Raw genomic sequence first — 13,652 nt, forward strand, 5'->3', positions numbered from 1 at the left:
GCACAAAATACAGTAGTAGAGAAATGGCGAAGAAATAGTGAAGAAATAGTGAAGAAATGTAGTGTATTTTAGTGAAGCTCTTGAATGCAATAAAATACAAATTATCTAAAATAAATTGAATCTTGTAAATTGTATGGAGAGTCACTGAGAAATGATGTCAATGGTAATAAGCATATGGGAATTATATTTAAGTGATAAAGATTATGTCACCGTAGCTATATGAAAGTTGCCCATTTCTCTGTATCTCTCTTGAATCAAAGTACATCCCCATACTGATAAACGGTTCTTCTCCAGACTTTCAGCTTAAATCCAATGTCTCAATCCTGTCTTATCTATTAGTTTGCATTAAAATTAGTATATAGCGTATATATAGTTTCTTGCTATTAGTAGTGCTTCATAAATCATGCCTTGATCGAATCATAGTTGTACATCTTCTTGTTATTTTTGATGTTATATTTGTAGGGATTCTTCTGGTTGTACTGGTAGCACTCCAAGATCACCCTCTTGACAGCGTCCACACTCTGCTGGCTCAACTGGAAGTGAAATGCGATTCTTCCTCCCATCAACTTGATGTTGTTCTTCTTACCCAACTCAATCAAGAGCCTGTCGTCCATGTGGTTAGCCTTTAAGTCCAAGAAGACAAAATTGGTGTCCACTGGACTTTCTAATGCAATGCCGTGTTGGTCGCAGAAGTCTCCGACCTGCTTGGCGTACTGGTGGGACTTCACCAACTTGGGGAAGTTCTGCTCAATGGCATTTATAGCCATTGATGTCACGATACCAGCCTGCCTTATACCACCACCACATTGTTTCTTGAAATGGTTGGCCTTGTCAATGAACTTCTGTTCTCCTACAAGAATTGAACCAATGGGTGCACCCAACGACTTGGACAAACATAAGGAGACACTGTCGAAATAAGAGCAGTACTCTTCGATAGAAATTCCAGTGGCTGCTGAGGCATTCCACAATCTGGCCCCGTCCAAATGCAACTTGATGTCATTTTCTCTACAAAATTGAGAAATCTTGCGAATCTCTTCAATGGGCATGATGATCCCATGTAAGGTGTTTTCAAGCGAAATCACCTTGGTAGGAGCCGCATGGATATCACCATCGTCGAAAGTGACGTTCTCTACTACGTCTTCAAATGTCAAGTAGTTTCCGTTGCTGGGAGTCACAGGATGAACCATTGCCTGTGACAACATAGCCAAACCAGCTGCCTCGTGCAAGAAGACATGGGCACGGTGGTCACACAAGACGCTATAAGGAGGTTGAACCAAGTTGGCTCTCAAACCGATCTGGTTGGACATGGTTCCGCTGACACAGAAGAGAGCAGCCGGCTTTCCGGTCAAGGTACACATCTTCTCTTCCAAAGTCAAAGTGACAGCGTCTTCCTTGTAAACGGAGTCTCCGTAGGTGCTGTTGGCGAAACTGGCTTCGACCATGGCCCGGGTGGGAACCGTGAACGTGTCGGATCTGAACTCGTTGTGGGTAACAAACGTTTCTTCGTCGTCGATGGTCATCATGGAAATGCTATCTTTTGTACTGCGCTATATAAGCAACTATCACTTGCTACGATGACAAGTGACAATATTCGGAAATCAAGAAAGATGTGAAAAGGTGTCGCCGTTTGTAATAGTCACGAATCGAAGAGAACCTGAGCTGGATACGAAGAAACAAACGATAGAAATATAAATTTTATATATAATGTTTCCACCACGAGATGACTAACCGTTTGCAAGAAATCTCCCTAGATAATATAGCTACAAAAATTATAGAGACGCTTAGGAAACCGGTTCAGCCATATGCAGCGTGTTAAGTTGCTCATCTAGCCAACGGCAACGGGCAACGACCCCTAGCATCCACAGCATGCATAGACTTTCTTTTTCCAGCAACTCCAGCACAGCAATGCCCCCCGCCAGAAATAAATTTTTCATACACTCATCTCGTTTCGCAGCTAAATGCCCTAATGGATTTTTCCGGCTGATATATGCCGCAGTCAAAAAGCAATTGCCGCTTTTTCCTGCCCACAGCACAATAGAAGCACGTCAGGTTCCGGAACAACTCCGTTACCAAGCTCAAACCGCCTAACGGTTTGTATATACACGCCTTGAGATTACTGTTTACTCTACTCTACAAACCGCTGGCCAACTCAACATTTGTATTGGGAGCAGATTACCCCAAATCAAAAATAAAATCACGGCCAAGGTTTCCCCAATGTCTCCTCTATTCTGACCCGTGACAGAGTCGGCCCTTCTCCACAGAAGCAGAAACTGGAAGAAGTCACGACCCGGGTTGAGGCGTCCGCGCCATTGACTTCGTCACTTCCCCGGAAATGTTGCGGCAGATCGCGGCTACTGAGAATTGCTAGTTTGGGCATTTACTTTTAATAAATATGTATATACACTTAAAAACTATCAACACCCACCTTCCTCTCCGTCGACTCTTCACTGACTTCGCTCCACACTCATGGCTTATTAAGTGTACGCCTGAGTTCAATTCACTGTGGTTCTGTCTTTATTGCGCACTGAATTTTCAGAAGCCTTCGATACCCGAGATTTTCTCTTTCTCACTGTTCCTCTCTCACTCTACAGTACCAGCTCGCTTAGACCCACTGTATACATAGACTGTCGGCCCCACAAATGTACCTTGTGTTCAAATGGCTTCGCTGTACTCCTTTCTTTCGTCTGGAAACTGAGTTTGGCTGTTGTTGGCGAAGTCGTACGAGAACTCATCCCCTCCCTGCTGTACAGAGCTCTGTAAAGGCTGGCCAAAATTGTAGGCATTTGTACCTAAACCGTTGTAGAGAGCATTGGTAGCATTCGTAGCTCCGGGACTGAGTGCTGAGCCTGGTGGATTAGAGAGATTTGTAGGGAAATGGATGCTGGTTCCAAACGGCAGAAAGTCTCCTCCCACTCCTCCCAAGTTGAAGTTGTGTGTAGTGGCACTATTGTCGTTCCTCCAGATCTGGCTGTTGTTGGAAACACTTCTGTTATGACCCATGCCAATAGCTGAATTTCCTGCAATGTCGTTGTTATTGTTGCCGCCAATGAAAGAATCATTCACGTCCATCCATAACTTACTGCTGGAACTAGGAGTCATCAAAAACCCTTGATTATTGTCGACATTGGCTGTGGGACCTCCATAGTTAGCACGAGGCTGCAAGAGACTGATATCGTTGGAATTAACCGCATTCAAACTGCTCACACTATGATTCTGGTTAGAAGCAAAAAGATCTCCAAGTCCACCAAGATTGTTAGCAGTACCAAGATTATTAGTAGTTCCAAGATTGTTTGTAGTACCAATGTTAGCAGTAGCAGGAGCTGTAGAAGGTGTACTCCAGACACCTGCTCCACCTAACGTAGAAGCTCCAATGATTCCAGAAGATACTGGCGTAGTTCCTAATGCGGCATGGCTCATTACTGGAGAGTTGTAGTTGTACAATAACGAGTTGAAGTTGCTGTCGTAGTTCATCAAAGGCTGAGTATTCTCCTGAATAGGAGAAGTGATTCCTTGTTGATAAGCCGAATCATCGTAAGGGAAACCTTGCATAGTGTTGGCGCTATTGATGATCTGAGACTGCTGAGTCTGTTGCTGTTCCATCAACGAGTTGATCAAGGTAGGCGAAGTCATCATTTGCTGATCAAAATCGTTTGTATGCAAAAGTTGGGTAGAGCTAATTGGAGATTGAACTCCACTATACAACTGCTGATCTAAAGTAGGCTCAAGCTGTGCACTGACGGTGTCAATATTATGGAAGTGGTCACCAGATTGATTTTCTGCTTCGTGTGAATAAACTTGCCCATAATGGTTATGGAAGTTGACATTTGCTTGGGTGCTATTTTTGCCGTCAATATTGTCATCTATAGAAGGAGAGAAGTTTCTCTTCCCTGAGAATTTTTGTTTCGCCAAAGCATTTCCAAAGCCACCAAATTCTATCGAAGCTTGGTACTCCGACAATTTGACTGGCTGATAGTTCTCGTCAAGATTCTGTTTCGCGATTTGTAAAGTCTGATGCAACGTGACGTATCTCTTGATTTCGGTTTGAAATGCTTCCTTCCAGCTGTTCTCAAACTCCTGGTATGTATTCATTTCTTTCAATATGTCGTCCTGCCACGAGGGAACAATCTCGAATATCTTGTATAAAATATCATAGATGTTCTTATTGATAGAGCCATCTTTCATGAAAATGGAGGAAGTTGCTTGTGGAACAGGTGAAGGCGATACAGATGAAGAAGGCGTGTTATGAGATGTGATGTTGTCGTTGTCTTTGACGTGAGCCGTTACGGCTGTGCCATTAGGTGGCATAGGTGGAGTATTGAAAGCGTCAATGAGAGGTTTAAGATGTTGAAGTATGGCTGAAAGTTCCTTCTTCTCAGCTTGAGTCGTCTTTAGCGACTCTTCAACATTATCATTGTCCTTTTTGATGTTATCAATCTCGCTGTTGATGTCGTTAATTTCCTTGTAAATTTTTTGTTTTTCCAAATCTTCGTTATTAAGAAGTAGTGAGTTTCTCTCTTCCAACTTTTTGATCTTATTAGTAAGATTAAGTATTTTGCTGTCAAACATTTCCATAGAACTTTTAATTGCATTTAGCTGGTTAGCTAGTTTCGATTTTTTAAACGTTAGTTTGTCCTTAGACTTTTCTAGTGATTTTACATCGCTGTCCTTTTTAAGTTTAGTGTCAGTTTCCTCATCGTACTCTTGCTTGTAGAACTGGTACTCTTTGTTGAGCTCCTCGCTTTCCTTGACGATATTTGCCAGGTAGCTTTTGAACTCCTGGTTGACTTTAATCAATTCCTTCTGGAAACAAAGCAAGTAGTCGTTGAGAATGTCCGGATCTGTGATTTTGTGAATATCTACAACACTGAGATTGTCTATGTCTACTAAATGTCTTTTTTCATCACCATCCTTGTGAGTTTCTTCAGCCAAAAGCTTTTCGGTATTTGAAATAGTGATATCGCTATCTTCAAATTTATCATCGTAGATGAACTTCAACTTGGAGTCCTTCTTGTTAATCGTATGAACAAAAACAGACTTGGACTGCGATCTGAAGTTGGTCAACGAATTAATGGCTACAATCTGGAGTTGGTACATCTGCTTTGGTGAAAGGTTATTCAATCTACAAGAGGTGGAAGTGATAGTAGCTGCTTCCTTGCCGTTGATAACCAAAACATAGTAGATGTTCTCGTCGTACTTGATCTCGATATCCCAATGGATGACTATCAGGGTCTCACTAATGGCGTCGATACAAAGATTGGGGGAGTGAGGAATTTCTATATTCAAATCCTCGATTATTTCCTCTACCGGAGTCTTGAGGATCTGGAAACATCGGTACAAGATCCAGCAGATGGAAGGCACTAAAGTAATTAGTATTTCCATCATCTTGAAGGACTGGTACTACTTTCCTCGACACTTTACTTGGTGTATTTTGGCCTCTGTGTGGAAATTGCAATTTTTCAAAGTAAAAGTTTGACAATTTTTCACCATATAGTTTGATGTACAACCTACGCACAAGAGACAAACAAACCGGACAGTGCAAAATTTCACCACCGTAATTTTCGTCTCACGTGACTCTATTAAAATCCTATATTAGTCGATGAAATAGCTGCAGAGGTGGTGCCCTATTCTAAGTATATGTACGATTTTGATTTTGTGTTTCGCCTACAAGCTGTCATTGACAACAAGAGGTTCAAACTGGCCCAATTTCAAGTTCTCTTCCTCAGTAAGGAAACGTAAGCCAACTACAAGCAAAACGGTATTGAACGCACCCAAGAGGAAAAATGGCCCCAAGATCCAGTAGTCGCTCCATAAGCCACCAACTTTGGTAATGAGCAAGATCCCGAGACCTCCGCTTAAACTATATAACCCGCTGAGTGAACCCATATTCTTGGGGTTGTGGGTGAGGCCACTCAATACACTCATGCTGGTGATGATAATTCCGATCTGCGACATGCCTATGAGACTAACCATCACAAAACAGATTACAGTATGAGGATCGTAAGCACCTTTGGTGGTGCTTCCAGAGATACAAAGGCCGAAATTGCCGATTATGCCAGCGATAGCTGAAACAAGTAATGTCTTGAATTTTCCGACTCTCCTGGAGTCAATCATGTAGCCCCATAACGGAGACGATATAAGTGCAATTGTTTGTGCTACTCCGGTTAAAATAGCCGAGAAAATATACCCGTCGTTGCAGTTCTTTTTGTTAGGAAAGTCTGTAGTGTTGCACTTTCCGTTCTTGTAGTAGAAGTTGTACACCAATAGAGGTATGAATACAGAAGTGGTGACCGTAGTTGATCTCGCAACAAAAGCTCCAATATATGATAATTGTACTCTATGGTTGGATCGGGAGATCTCGAATCCCCTGGCAAGTAGCTTAAAATAGGGCAATTTTTCTTCTGGCTCGTCCAGTTCTTCTGTTACTTCACTTTCTTCTACAAGTAACAACTCAGATTCTTCAATAGTGTTGGGTTTCTTCTTGTTGCTATCATACAAGAATACAACGAGAACATGAAAAGCTACTACAGCGAAGGCTGCCACGATCAAGTACGAATATTTCAATCCTTCCTTCAAGGTGAGATCAGGGTTACTGCTAACCAATTTGATTGGCAAAGTCAAGAAGAAAGATACGGAGAAGATAGCACCTAATCCGGTTGAAATACCGATGAGTGCTGAATACTTTCCATTCTTTTTGTCTTCGGGATCATTCAATTCAAGACTATCGAAGGCTTGCTGTTGATAGTGTCTCCAGAAGAGGAACTTCTGGAACGCAAAGTCCGAGTTGGTGAGTTCGTTGAGCATAACCGTAATCATGCTCATACAACTAGTGACTCCAAGTGCAAATATGCATCTGAAAAAAATAACATCTGGATATATGTTTGTACTGACCACAGCATACCCGACCAAACTCAAAGCCAAAATGAGGAAACTGATACTGGGGATATAGCGCGTGCCTTGTATGCCTATGGAGTTCAACTTATCTGTCAAGGTTCCCACCAATGGCGATGATATTATCGAGACAAGCTCATCGGTAAATCCCAAAGTTCCGATGATAGCACCTATTTTAGCGTCTGCCTGTATTCCAATAACTTCACTTACATAGAACGGCTGCGTAGAAGAGAGAAAAACCACTATGGCTACACAGGCAAATCCAGTGAAGTTGAAGGCCAAAAGATTCCACGGTGTATAATTGGCGTTGACGTGGTACATTTTTACCTTCTTGTCTGCTTCTGCTAGAAGAAACCTGAGTAAAATAATAATATCCCGACTTCGCACTGTCTTTATTTTATCTATTTGATCAGTGAAGATTCTTGTCACGTGAATATAATCAATAGTAGTCAACATTACCAGTGGTTCCTAAATTCCTGAGCTAGGAGCTTTCTTGGTCTTCTTGCATCTAGATGAGGACCCTTGTAAAGTATCTGTCGTGATTTTCAATACCAGCAGAACTAATGCAGATTCAATTTGAGTTTGAATATTTAACATTTAATATCTGATATTTTATTATCACTTGTTGTACCTTATTTGTACATTTTGTAGAAATGCAACCCAGACGTCTTTCAAAGTTTTAGATTCAAGTAATTACAGCTATCAAGGCAACATTGTTCGAGTACGAAGGTCGGAGATTGGATCTGGACGAGTTGCGCCCGAACGGATAAAATATAATTAGTTGATATACTTTTAGATATTTCGTAACCGGACTTTGGTCATTATCCGAGGGCTAACCTGTAAAATGCAATTCCGTGGAACGCAATTGCAGGTCCACGTATCTGTTAACAATGGCTGCAAACAACCTTGTTCAATCTTACTAATACTGATAGAAGGAAGTCAGCACTCCGAACGCGAAGAATATGAATGGAATATGTTAACAATTCAATTTCAAGAAGTGGAAATTTCCGAAAAGTAGCGTTTGGAATGTTCGAACCTTCCCCCAGACCAGCCTCGACTGAGCCCACACCAGTGGTGGCCAACGAATTGAGCCCATCTGTTGTTCCTTAATCTAGCTGGAAAAGGCTTCCAAGAAAAGTACAGATTACCCTATTCTAGAAACAAGAAAGTCTAATGAAAAAGCAATCTTGGTTAACGTTGCATTTCTATCTACGGGTATTCAACAGTTTATCCGCGTGTATTCCGTAGCCCCATAGTTAAGACAAGGCAATGCGTATAGTCACATGACTCAACTAGTCATCGCCCACAGCTGGAAAAGCGGTTATTCGGTATATGCAAGTCAGGGCGGTTGCGAAAAAAAGGAACACATATTATCCAGGAACGGCTAAACAGAACATTCGGGAATTGGCAAATTGCAAAATGAACACCTGGAATTATTTATAAGGCAATTGCTTTGCTGTAATTTTAAAAAGATTTTACTTAACAATAATACAATTGAGCTTACTACTTAGCAAAGACTCGCCTATATTTGCCTTCACAACTCTACTTAATCATGAGTACATCCAATTCCAAACACAATTCTACGGACTCACTCGACTCCCTTGACCAGGCTCGGCCTTACGCTCCTAGCCCATTCGAAAATTTTAACACAGATGCTCAATCGGAAATCTCTCCTATAAATTCAAGATTAAGCGGAGTCTCTTCGCGTGAATTGAGAATTACAAGGACAGAAACTGTCAAATCGTTGCATGAATTGGGTATGTCTAGTGACATACCCATGCCTGCTATAAATCACCCACCGGTGGAAAATCCCATCTTCCCAGAAGAGTATACCTTGGAGACTGAAACAGGATTGGTTCCTGTTATGACATTGCAATCTATCGGAAGAGTGAAAACAGTAGAACATACTGTCAGAACACATCAAGATAACTCCTTGGTGGAGAAAAGTGAAGCACCTCTGGAAGAAGATAGCCAAAAGAATAAGTTGGAAGCATTAGATCCCGAAATTGAATTCGTCACTTTTGTTGTTGGTGATCCAGAAAATCCTCACAACTGGGATATGACCTACAAGTGGATTCTTACTTTAACATTGGCCATCTTTGTCGTGTGTGCCGCTTACGGTTCTTCCTGTTTGGCTGGTGGTTTGCCAACTATTAACAAGAAATTTGGTGTTTCCACCGAAGTATCAACATTGACTGTCTCATTGATGGTCATCGGTTTCACCGTTGGTCCATTGATCTGGGCACCATTATCAGAGCAAATCGGCAGAAGACCAGTTTACTTTATCTCCTTTGGTCTCTACACTATTTTCCAAATTCCTTGTGCTTTAGCCCCAAATATTGGTGCTCTCTTGGTTTGTCGTTTCTTATGTGGTGTTTTTGCGTCATCGGCACTTACAAATGTTGGTGCTAGTCTTGTTGACATTCACAATGAAACAAGATCTTTAGCAATTGCATTCTTTTCCTTCGCACCCTACTCTGGTCCAGTCTTAGGTGGTGTTGTCAATGGATTTATCAGTGTCTCCACAAAAAGAATGGATTTGATTATCTGGGTTAACATGGCATTTGCTGGTGTCATGTGGATTATCGTCAGTTTAATTCCTGAAACTTATGCTCCAGTTATTTTGAAAAAGAGAGCAAAGAAATTGAGAGAAGAGACGGGAAACCCAAAGATAATGACAGAGCAGGAAGCCACTCCTCTATCCATGAAAGAATTGGTCAACGATAATCTTATTAGACCATTGAAGTTTATTGTTGAAGAACCAGTTTTAGACTTGATTTGTGCATTTGTTGCCTTGATTTACTCCTTATTGTACGCATTCTTCTTTGCCTACCCAGTTATATTCAACAGACTCTATGGTTATGAGGACAACATTATCGGATTGATGTATATACCAATTTTAATCGGTGCTGGTTTGGCATTGTGCACAACTCCCATCCTTGAAATGAAGTATGCTGCATTATGTAAAAGAAGAACTCCAACTCCAGAAGATAGATTAATTGGTGCCATTATCGGTGCCCCATTTCCATGCATTTCTTTGTTCATATTGGGAGCAACTTCGTACAAACACATCATCTGGGTCGGTCCTGCTTCTTCGGGCATTGCTTTCGGGTACGGTATGGTTCTTATCTACTACTCGCTTAATAACTACATCATTGACACCTACGCCAAATATGCTGCATCCGCTTTGGCTACAAAGGTCTTCTTGAGAAGTTCTGGGGGTGCTGCATTTCCATTGTTCATTACTCAAATGTACGACAAACTTGGCTTGCAATGGGCAAGTTGGTTGTTAGCTTTTATCTCCCTTGCTATGGTGTTTATACCAATATCGTTCTACAAGTATGGAAAAACATTAAGAGCAAAGATGTGCAAGGAAGACTACTCGGCAGTTCATTTATAGAATCCTTAAATTTATAGAAATACTTATATTCAACACGAACTTTTTAGAAAGAAAAATTATCACATAGTATAAAAGGAAATGTAACGAGGAGAATAATCACAAAATTGGGAAGGTTTAAGCAAGAGTAACATTTTGGATCTTGTCTGTGACTTCTTCCAAATCAATACCAGTGATGGACTTGATGAAAACACTGAAATCTGTGTTTTCGTGAGTGCCAAGCAATCCATCTTTGGTGTTCAAGATTTTTTGGAAGAGAATAGGAGAATTGGAGTACGAGTAGATATCCACATCAACAGCAGTGTGGTCTGTGGAACCCCACGAAACCTCAGATCTGGAATTAGTTAAATTTCCAATTGCAACTTGAAGATTTTGGTCTTCATTTCTGGCACCATTAACAAGTATGTCAACTTCTTCTTGGGTGTAGTTAGTAAGCCCCAAGCCTTGCTCAATGACGGTTTGTTGGATGAACTTTCTGAACTCATCATCATTATCCTTCTGTTCGAATTCATCAATAGCATTCACCAAAAATTCACTAGAATGAGTAGCATTCAAGATGGCTTGATAGTCCTTTGGAGATCTGCCAAAAACAGCCAAGCCTCCAGTTTCGTGATCAGCAGTTGCGATAACAATAGTTTCAGTTTCAGATTCTTCAACAAACTTAAGGACTTCGGTTACAACATCATCGAACTCCAAAACTTCGCGAGCAATGGATGGTGCATCATTACCATGGCCAGCATGATCAGGTCTAGATGCTTCAACCAACAAGAAGAACCCTTTTTCGGAGTCTTCAGTAGCCTTGCTCAAAGCTTTCAATGCGACTTGTGTCTCTTCTACTAAACTAGGGTATTCAGAATCCTCACGGTCAATTCTGTATGGGAAATCTTTATCAGCAAATAATCCCAACAATGGCAATGTGACATTGTCACCACCTTGCAATTGATCAAACGATTCTCTGTCTCCGACATAGCTCCAAGTTCCGTTGGTTTGAACTTCTTCGATCAAGTTTCTGGAATCCTTACGAGCACCACCTTCTTCTGTTGCTGGAACGAACTGTGCTCTACCACCACCAAGAATTAAGTCAGGAATTCTACCTAATGGATGGTCACCCAATAACTGTTCCGCAATCAATGGTTCACTGCTTCTATCTATGGCATGTGCAGCCCAAACAGATGGAGTAGCGTCTGTGACCTTAGTGGTAACAACAATACCAATAGCATAACCCTGCAACTTAAGAGCCTCACCGATAGATCCTACTGGCTTTCCTTCTGGGTCAACGTTTATGGCCTTGTTGTAAGACTTGAAACCAGTTGCCAAGGCCGTACCAGCAGCAGCAGAGTCAGTCACATACGAGGAGTTGGACTTGGTTCTGAAAGTACCAATCAAGTAGTTGTCCAATTCCAACAAGTCGTTGTATGGAAGGTCGTCACGTACCTGTCTAAACGATCTAGCCAATTGAACTGAAGCAGCTCCCATACCATCTGAAATCAAGAAGATGATGTTCTTCTTGGTCTCCTTGGAGTTGTCAACAGGAGCAGCAACTGTAACATCAAACAAGTATAAGTAAACCGCTAAAGCAAGGATCGAGAGGTTGCAAATTTTTGGAAAGACAAAGTTAGCCATTTTTTGAAAGTTGGGTACCAAATTGGAATCTATTAGTATTGATGTTATTTGCTAATTGTCCACAAGTTCAAAAGGGTTTTCGTCTTAATTTATAGTGCAAAATATTCTCCTATTCTGGAGGAGCTTTTATTGTGGTTCCAAAATGGGCTGCAAAAAGTGCGAATTGGTTGCAACTTTTGTCCCCCCACGCGCACCACTTCCAAGAAAATATTCAATATTTCCAAGCTGTAAATGTGAGTTTCAGCTTTTGCTCTCAAAGCTATTTTTGTAGACAGAAACTGTGGAGAATAATATCCTCATTATATCAGTTTAAACTTGCTTACTTGCTTGTCAGTTCACGTAAATTTTTTGTGTAGGTTGGAAAAGGCAATTTCTGCTACCATGACTTTTGTTCGCAGCTTTCGAAATTATCAATTTAATAATAAAATGCTTCATTCTCAGTCAAATATGGAATCGGAAACGTTTTCTTCCAAGACTCACTCTTGACGACTGTGCCGTAGACAAAGTATTATCACACTGTTCCTTGGACAAGTCTTTTGGAACAAATTTCTTAGCATGTCCCCGGAAGTAAGTTATCTCGGTTCTTCTTTCCGTCCCCCCTTTCATGATTCAGTCGTCTTCTTTGTCATTTGAAGAAGATGGGGCACATGGGGACTCTAGCCACAGAAAGAATTGGTGAAGTTGAACGTCTTTGGTATAAAACTGAACCTTAAAATTTCTTAGCATTCAGGGAGCGCCTGCCCGTTTGGAAAAAACTTTAACAAGTATTGCTCGGCAGTTCCCTTCATTCCACCAAATACCATACATGTTAGCTAAGAATATTTCTTGTAGATTTTTTATAGAAAGGTAACAAGCTTTTGGAATAAGTGATAGTAACAACTTTTTAAAAAAGAATATACTGGCAGTGTAGAAAAAATAAAATAGAAAGTAACGCAAGAATAAGATAGAGAAAGGGTATATATCTATTCGACAGAGATGTCTTGCACCTTTTCAGTAACGTCATCTAAATCAATGTCAGTGATGGACTTGATGAAGTGTGCGAAATCGGTGTTTTCATGAGCACCAGCCAAACCATCCTTGGTGTTCAAAATCTTTTGGAAAAGAACTGGAGAATTGGAGAAAGAGTAAATGTCAACATCTACAGCACTATGGTCCTTGGTTGTCCAGGCAATTTCGGATCTGGCAGCAGTCAAGTTACCAATGGTGAACAAAAGATTCTTGTCTTCTTCTCTAGCACCGACAAAGATTCTGTCAACTTCGTCTTGTGTATAGTTGGTGAGACCCAAACCTTCTTCAATGATAGTCTGTTGGATGAACTTCTTGAATTCTTCGTCGTTATCCTTCTGTTCAAATTTGTTAATGGACTTGACCAAAAATTCACTAGAATGAGTAGCATTCAATATAGCCAGGTAGTCAGATGGGGAAGTAGCAAAAACAGCCAAACCACCGGTTTCGTGATCAGCAGTGGTGATAACGATGGTTTCGGTTTCGGTTTCTTCGACGAACTTGAGGACAGCAGCAACAGTGTCATCAAATTCCAAGACTTCACGGGCAAGAGCAGAAACATCATTGTCATGACCAGCATGATCAGGTCTGGAAGCTTCGATCAATAAAAAGAACCCTTTTTCGGAATCTTCAGTAGCCTTGCTTAAAGCTTTCAATGCGACTTGTGTCTCTTCTACTAAACTAGGGTATTCAGAATCCTCACGGTCAATTCTGTATGGGAAATTGTTGTCAGCAAATA

General features: G+C 41.1%; 5 protein-coding genes across 5 annotated transcripts; 1 reads left to right on the plus strand and 4 right to left on the minus strand. All coding sequences in view use genetic code 12, as the record gives it.

Moving 5' to 3' along the window:
* Positions 1-327: 327 nt before the first annotated feature.
* Positions 328-1,628, minus strand: GLY2 (threonine aldolase). Its single transcript, XM_001383804.1, has one exon. It carries the CDS (start codon positions 1,521-1,523, stop codon positions 402-404), a length of 1,122 nt encoding a protein of 373 aa, XP_001383841.1. The 5' UTR covers positions 1,524-1,628; the 3' UTR covers positions 328-401.
* Positions 1,629-2,371: 743 nt separating this feature from the next.
* PICST_82766 (hypothetical protein) lies at positions 2,372-5,429 on the minus strand. Its single transcript, XM_001383805.1, has 4 exons — positions 4,997-5,429; positions 3,359-4,960; positions 3,168-3,205; positions 2,372-3,128 (listed from the first exon to the last, which is right to left on the minus strand). The coding sequence occupies exons 1-4, from the start codon at positions 5,380-5,382 to the stop codon at positions 2,653-2,655; spliced, it is 2,502 nt and encodes an 833-aa protein (XP_001383842.2). The 5' UTR covers positions 5,383-5,429; the 3' UTR covers positions 2,372-2,652.
* A 310-nt stretch (positions 5,430-5,739) lies between these two features.
* Positions 5,740-7,209, minus strand: PICST_57608 (predicted protein; the record flags this gene model as incomplete). Its single annotated transcript, XM_001383806.1, is given in 3 exon segments — positions 5,740-6,427; positions 6,446-6,567; positions 6,598-7,209. Coding segments are annotated over 3 exon segments (1,422 nt in total), but the record flags the coding sequence as incomplete, so codon positions are not given.
* Positions 7,210-8,440: 1,231 nt separating this feature from the next.
* Positions 8,441-10,288, plus strand: MDR13 (multidrug resistance protein 3; the record flags this gene model as incomplete). The annotated part of the gene is made up of 2 exons (XM_001383459.1): positions 8,441-8,797; positions 8,867-10,288. 2 exons carry the CDS (start codon positions 8,441-8,443, stop codon positions 10,286-10,288), a joined length of 1,779 nt encoding a protein of 592 aa, XP_001383496.1.
* A 114-nt stretch (positions 10,289-10,402) lies between these two features.
* PHO82 (vacuolar alkaline phosphatase) lies at positions 10,403-11,908 on the minus strand (the record flags this gene model as incomplete). Its single annotated transcript, XM_001383807.1, has 1 exon — positions 10,403-11,908. One exon carries the CDS (start codon positions 11,906-11,908, stop codon positions 10,403-10,405), a length of 1,506 nt encoding a protein of 501 aa, XP_001383844.1.
* Between the last annotated feature and the right edge of the window lie 1,744 nt (positions 11,909-13,652).

Source organism: Scheffersomyces stipitis, chromosome 3 (assembly GCF_000209165.1).
Source record: "Scheffersomyces stipitis CBS 6054 chromosome 3, complete sequence".
Lineage (NCBI taxonomy): Eukaryota > Fungi > Ascomycota > Pichiomycetes > Serinales > Debaryomycetaceae > Scheffersomyces > Scheffersomyces stipitis.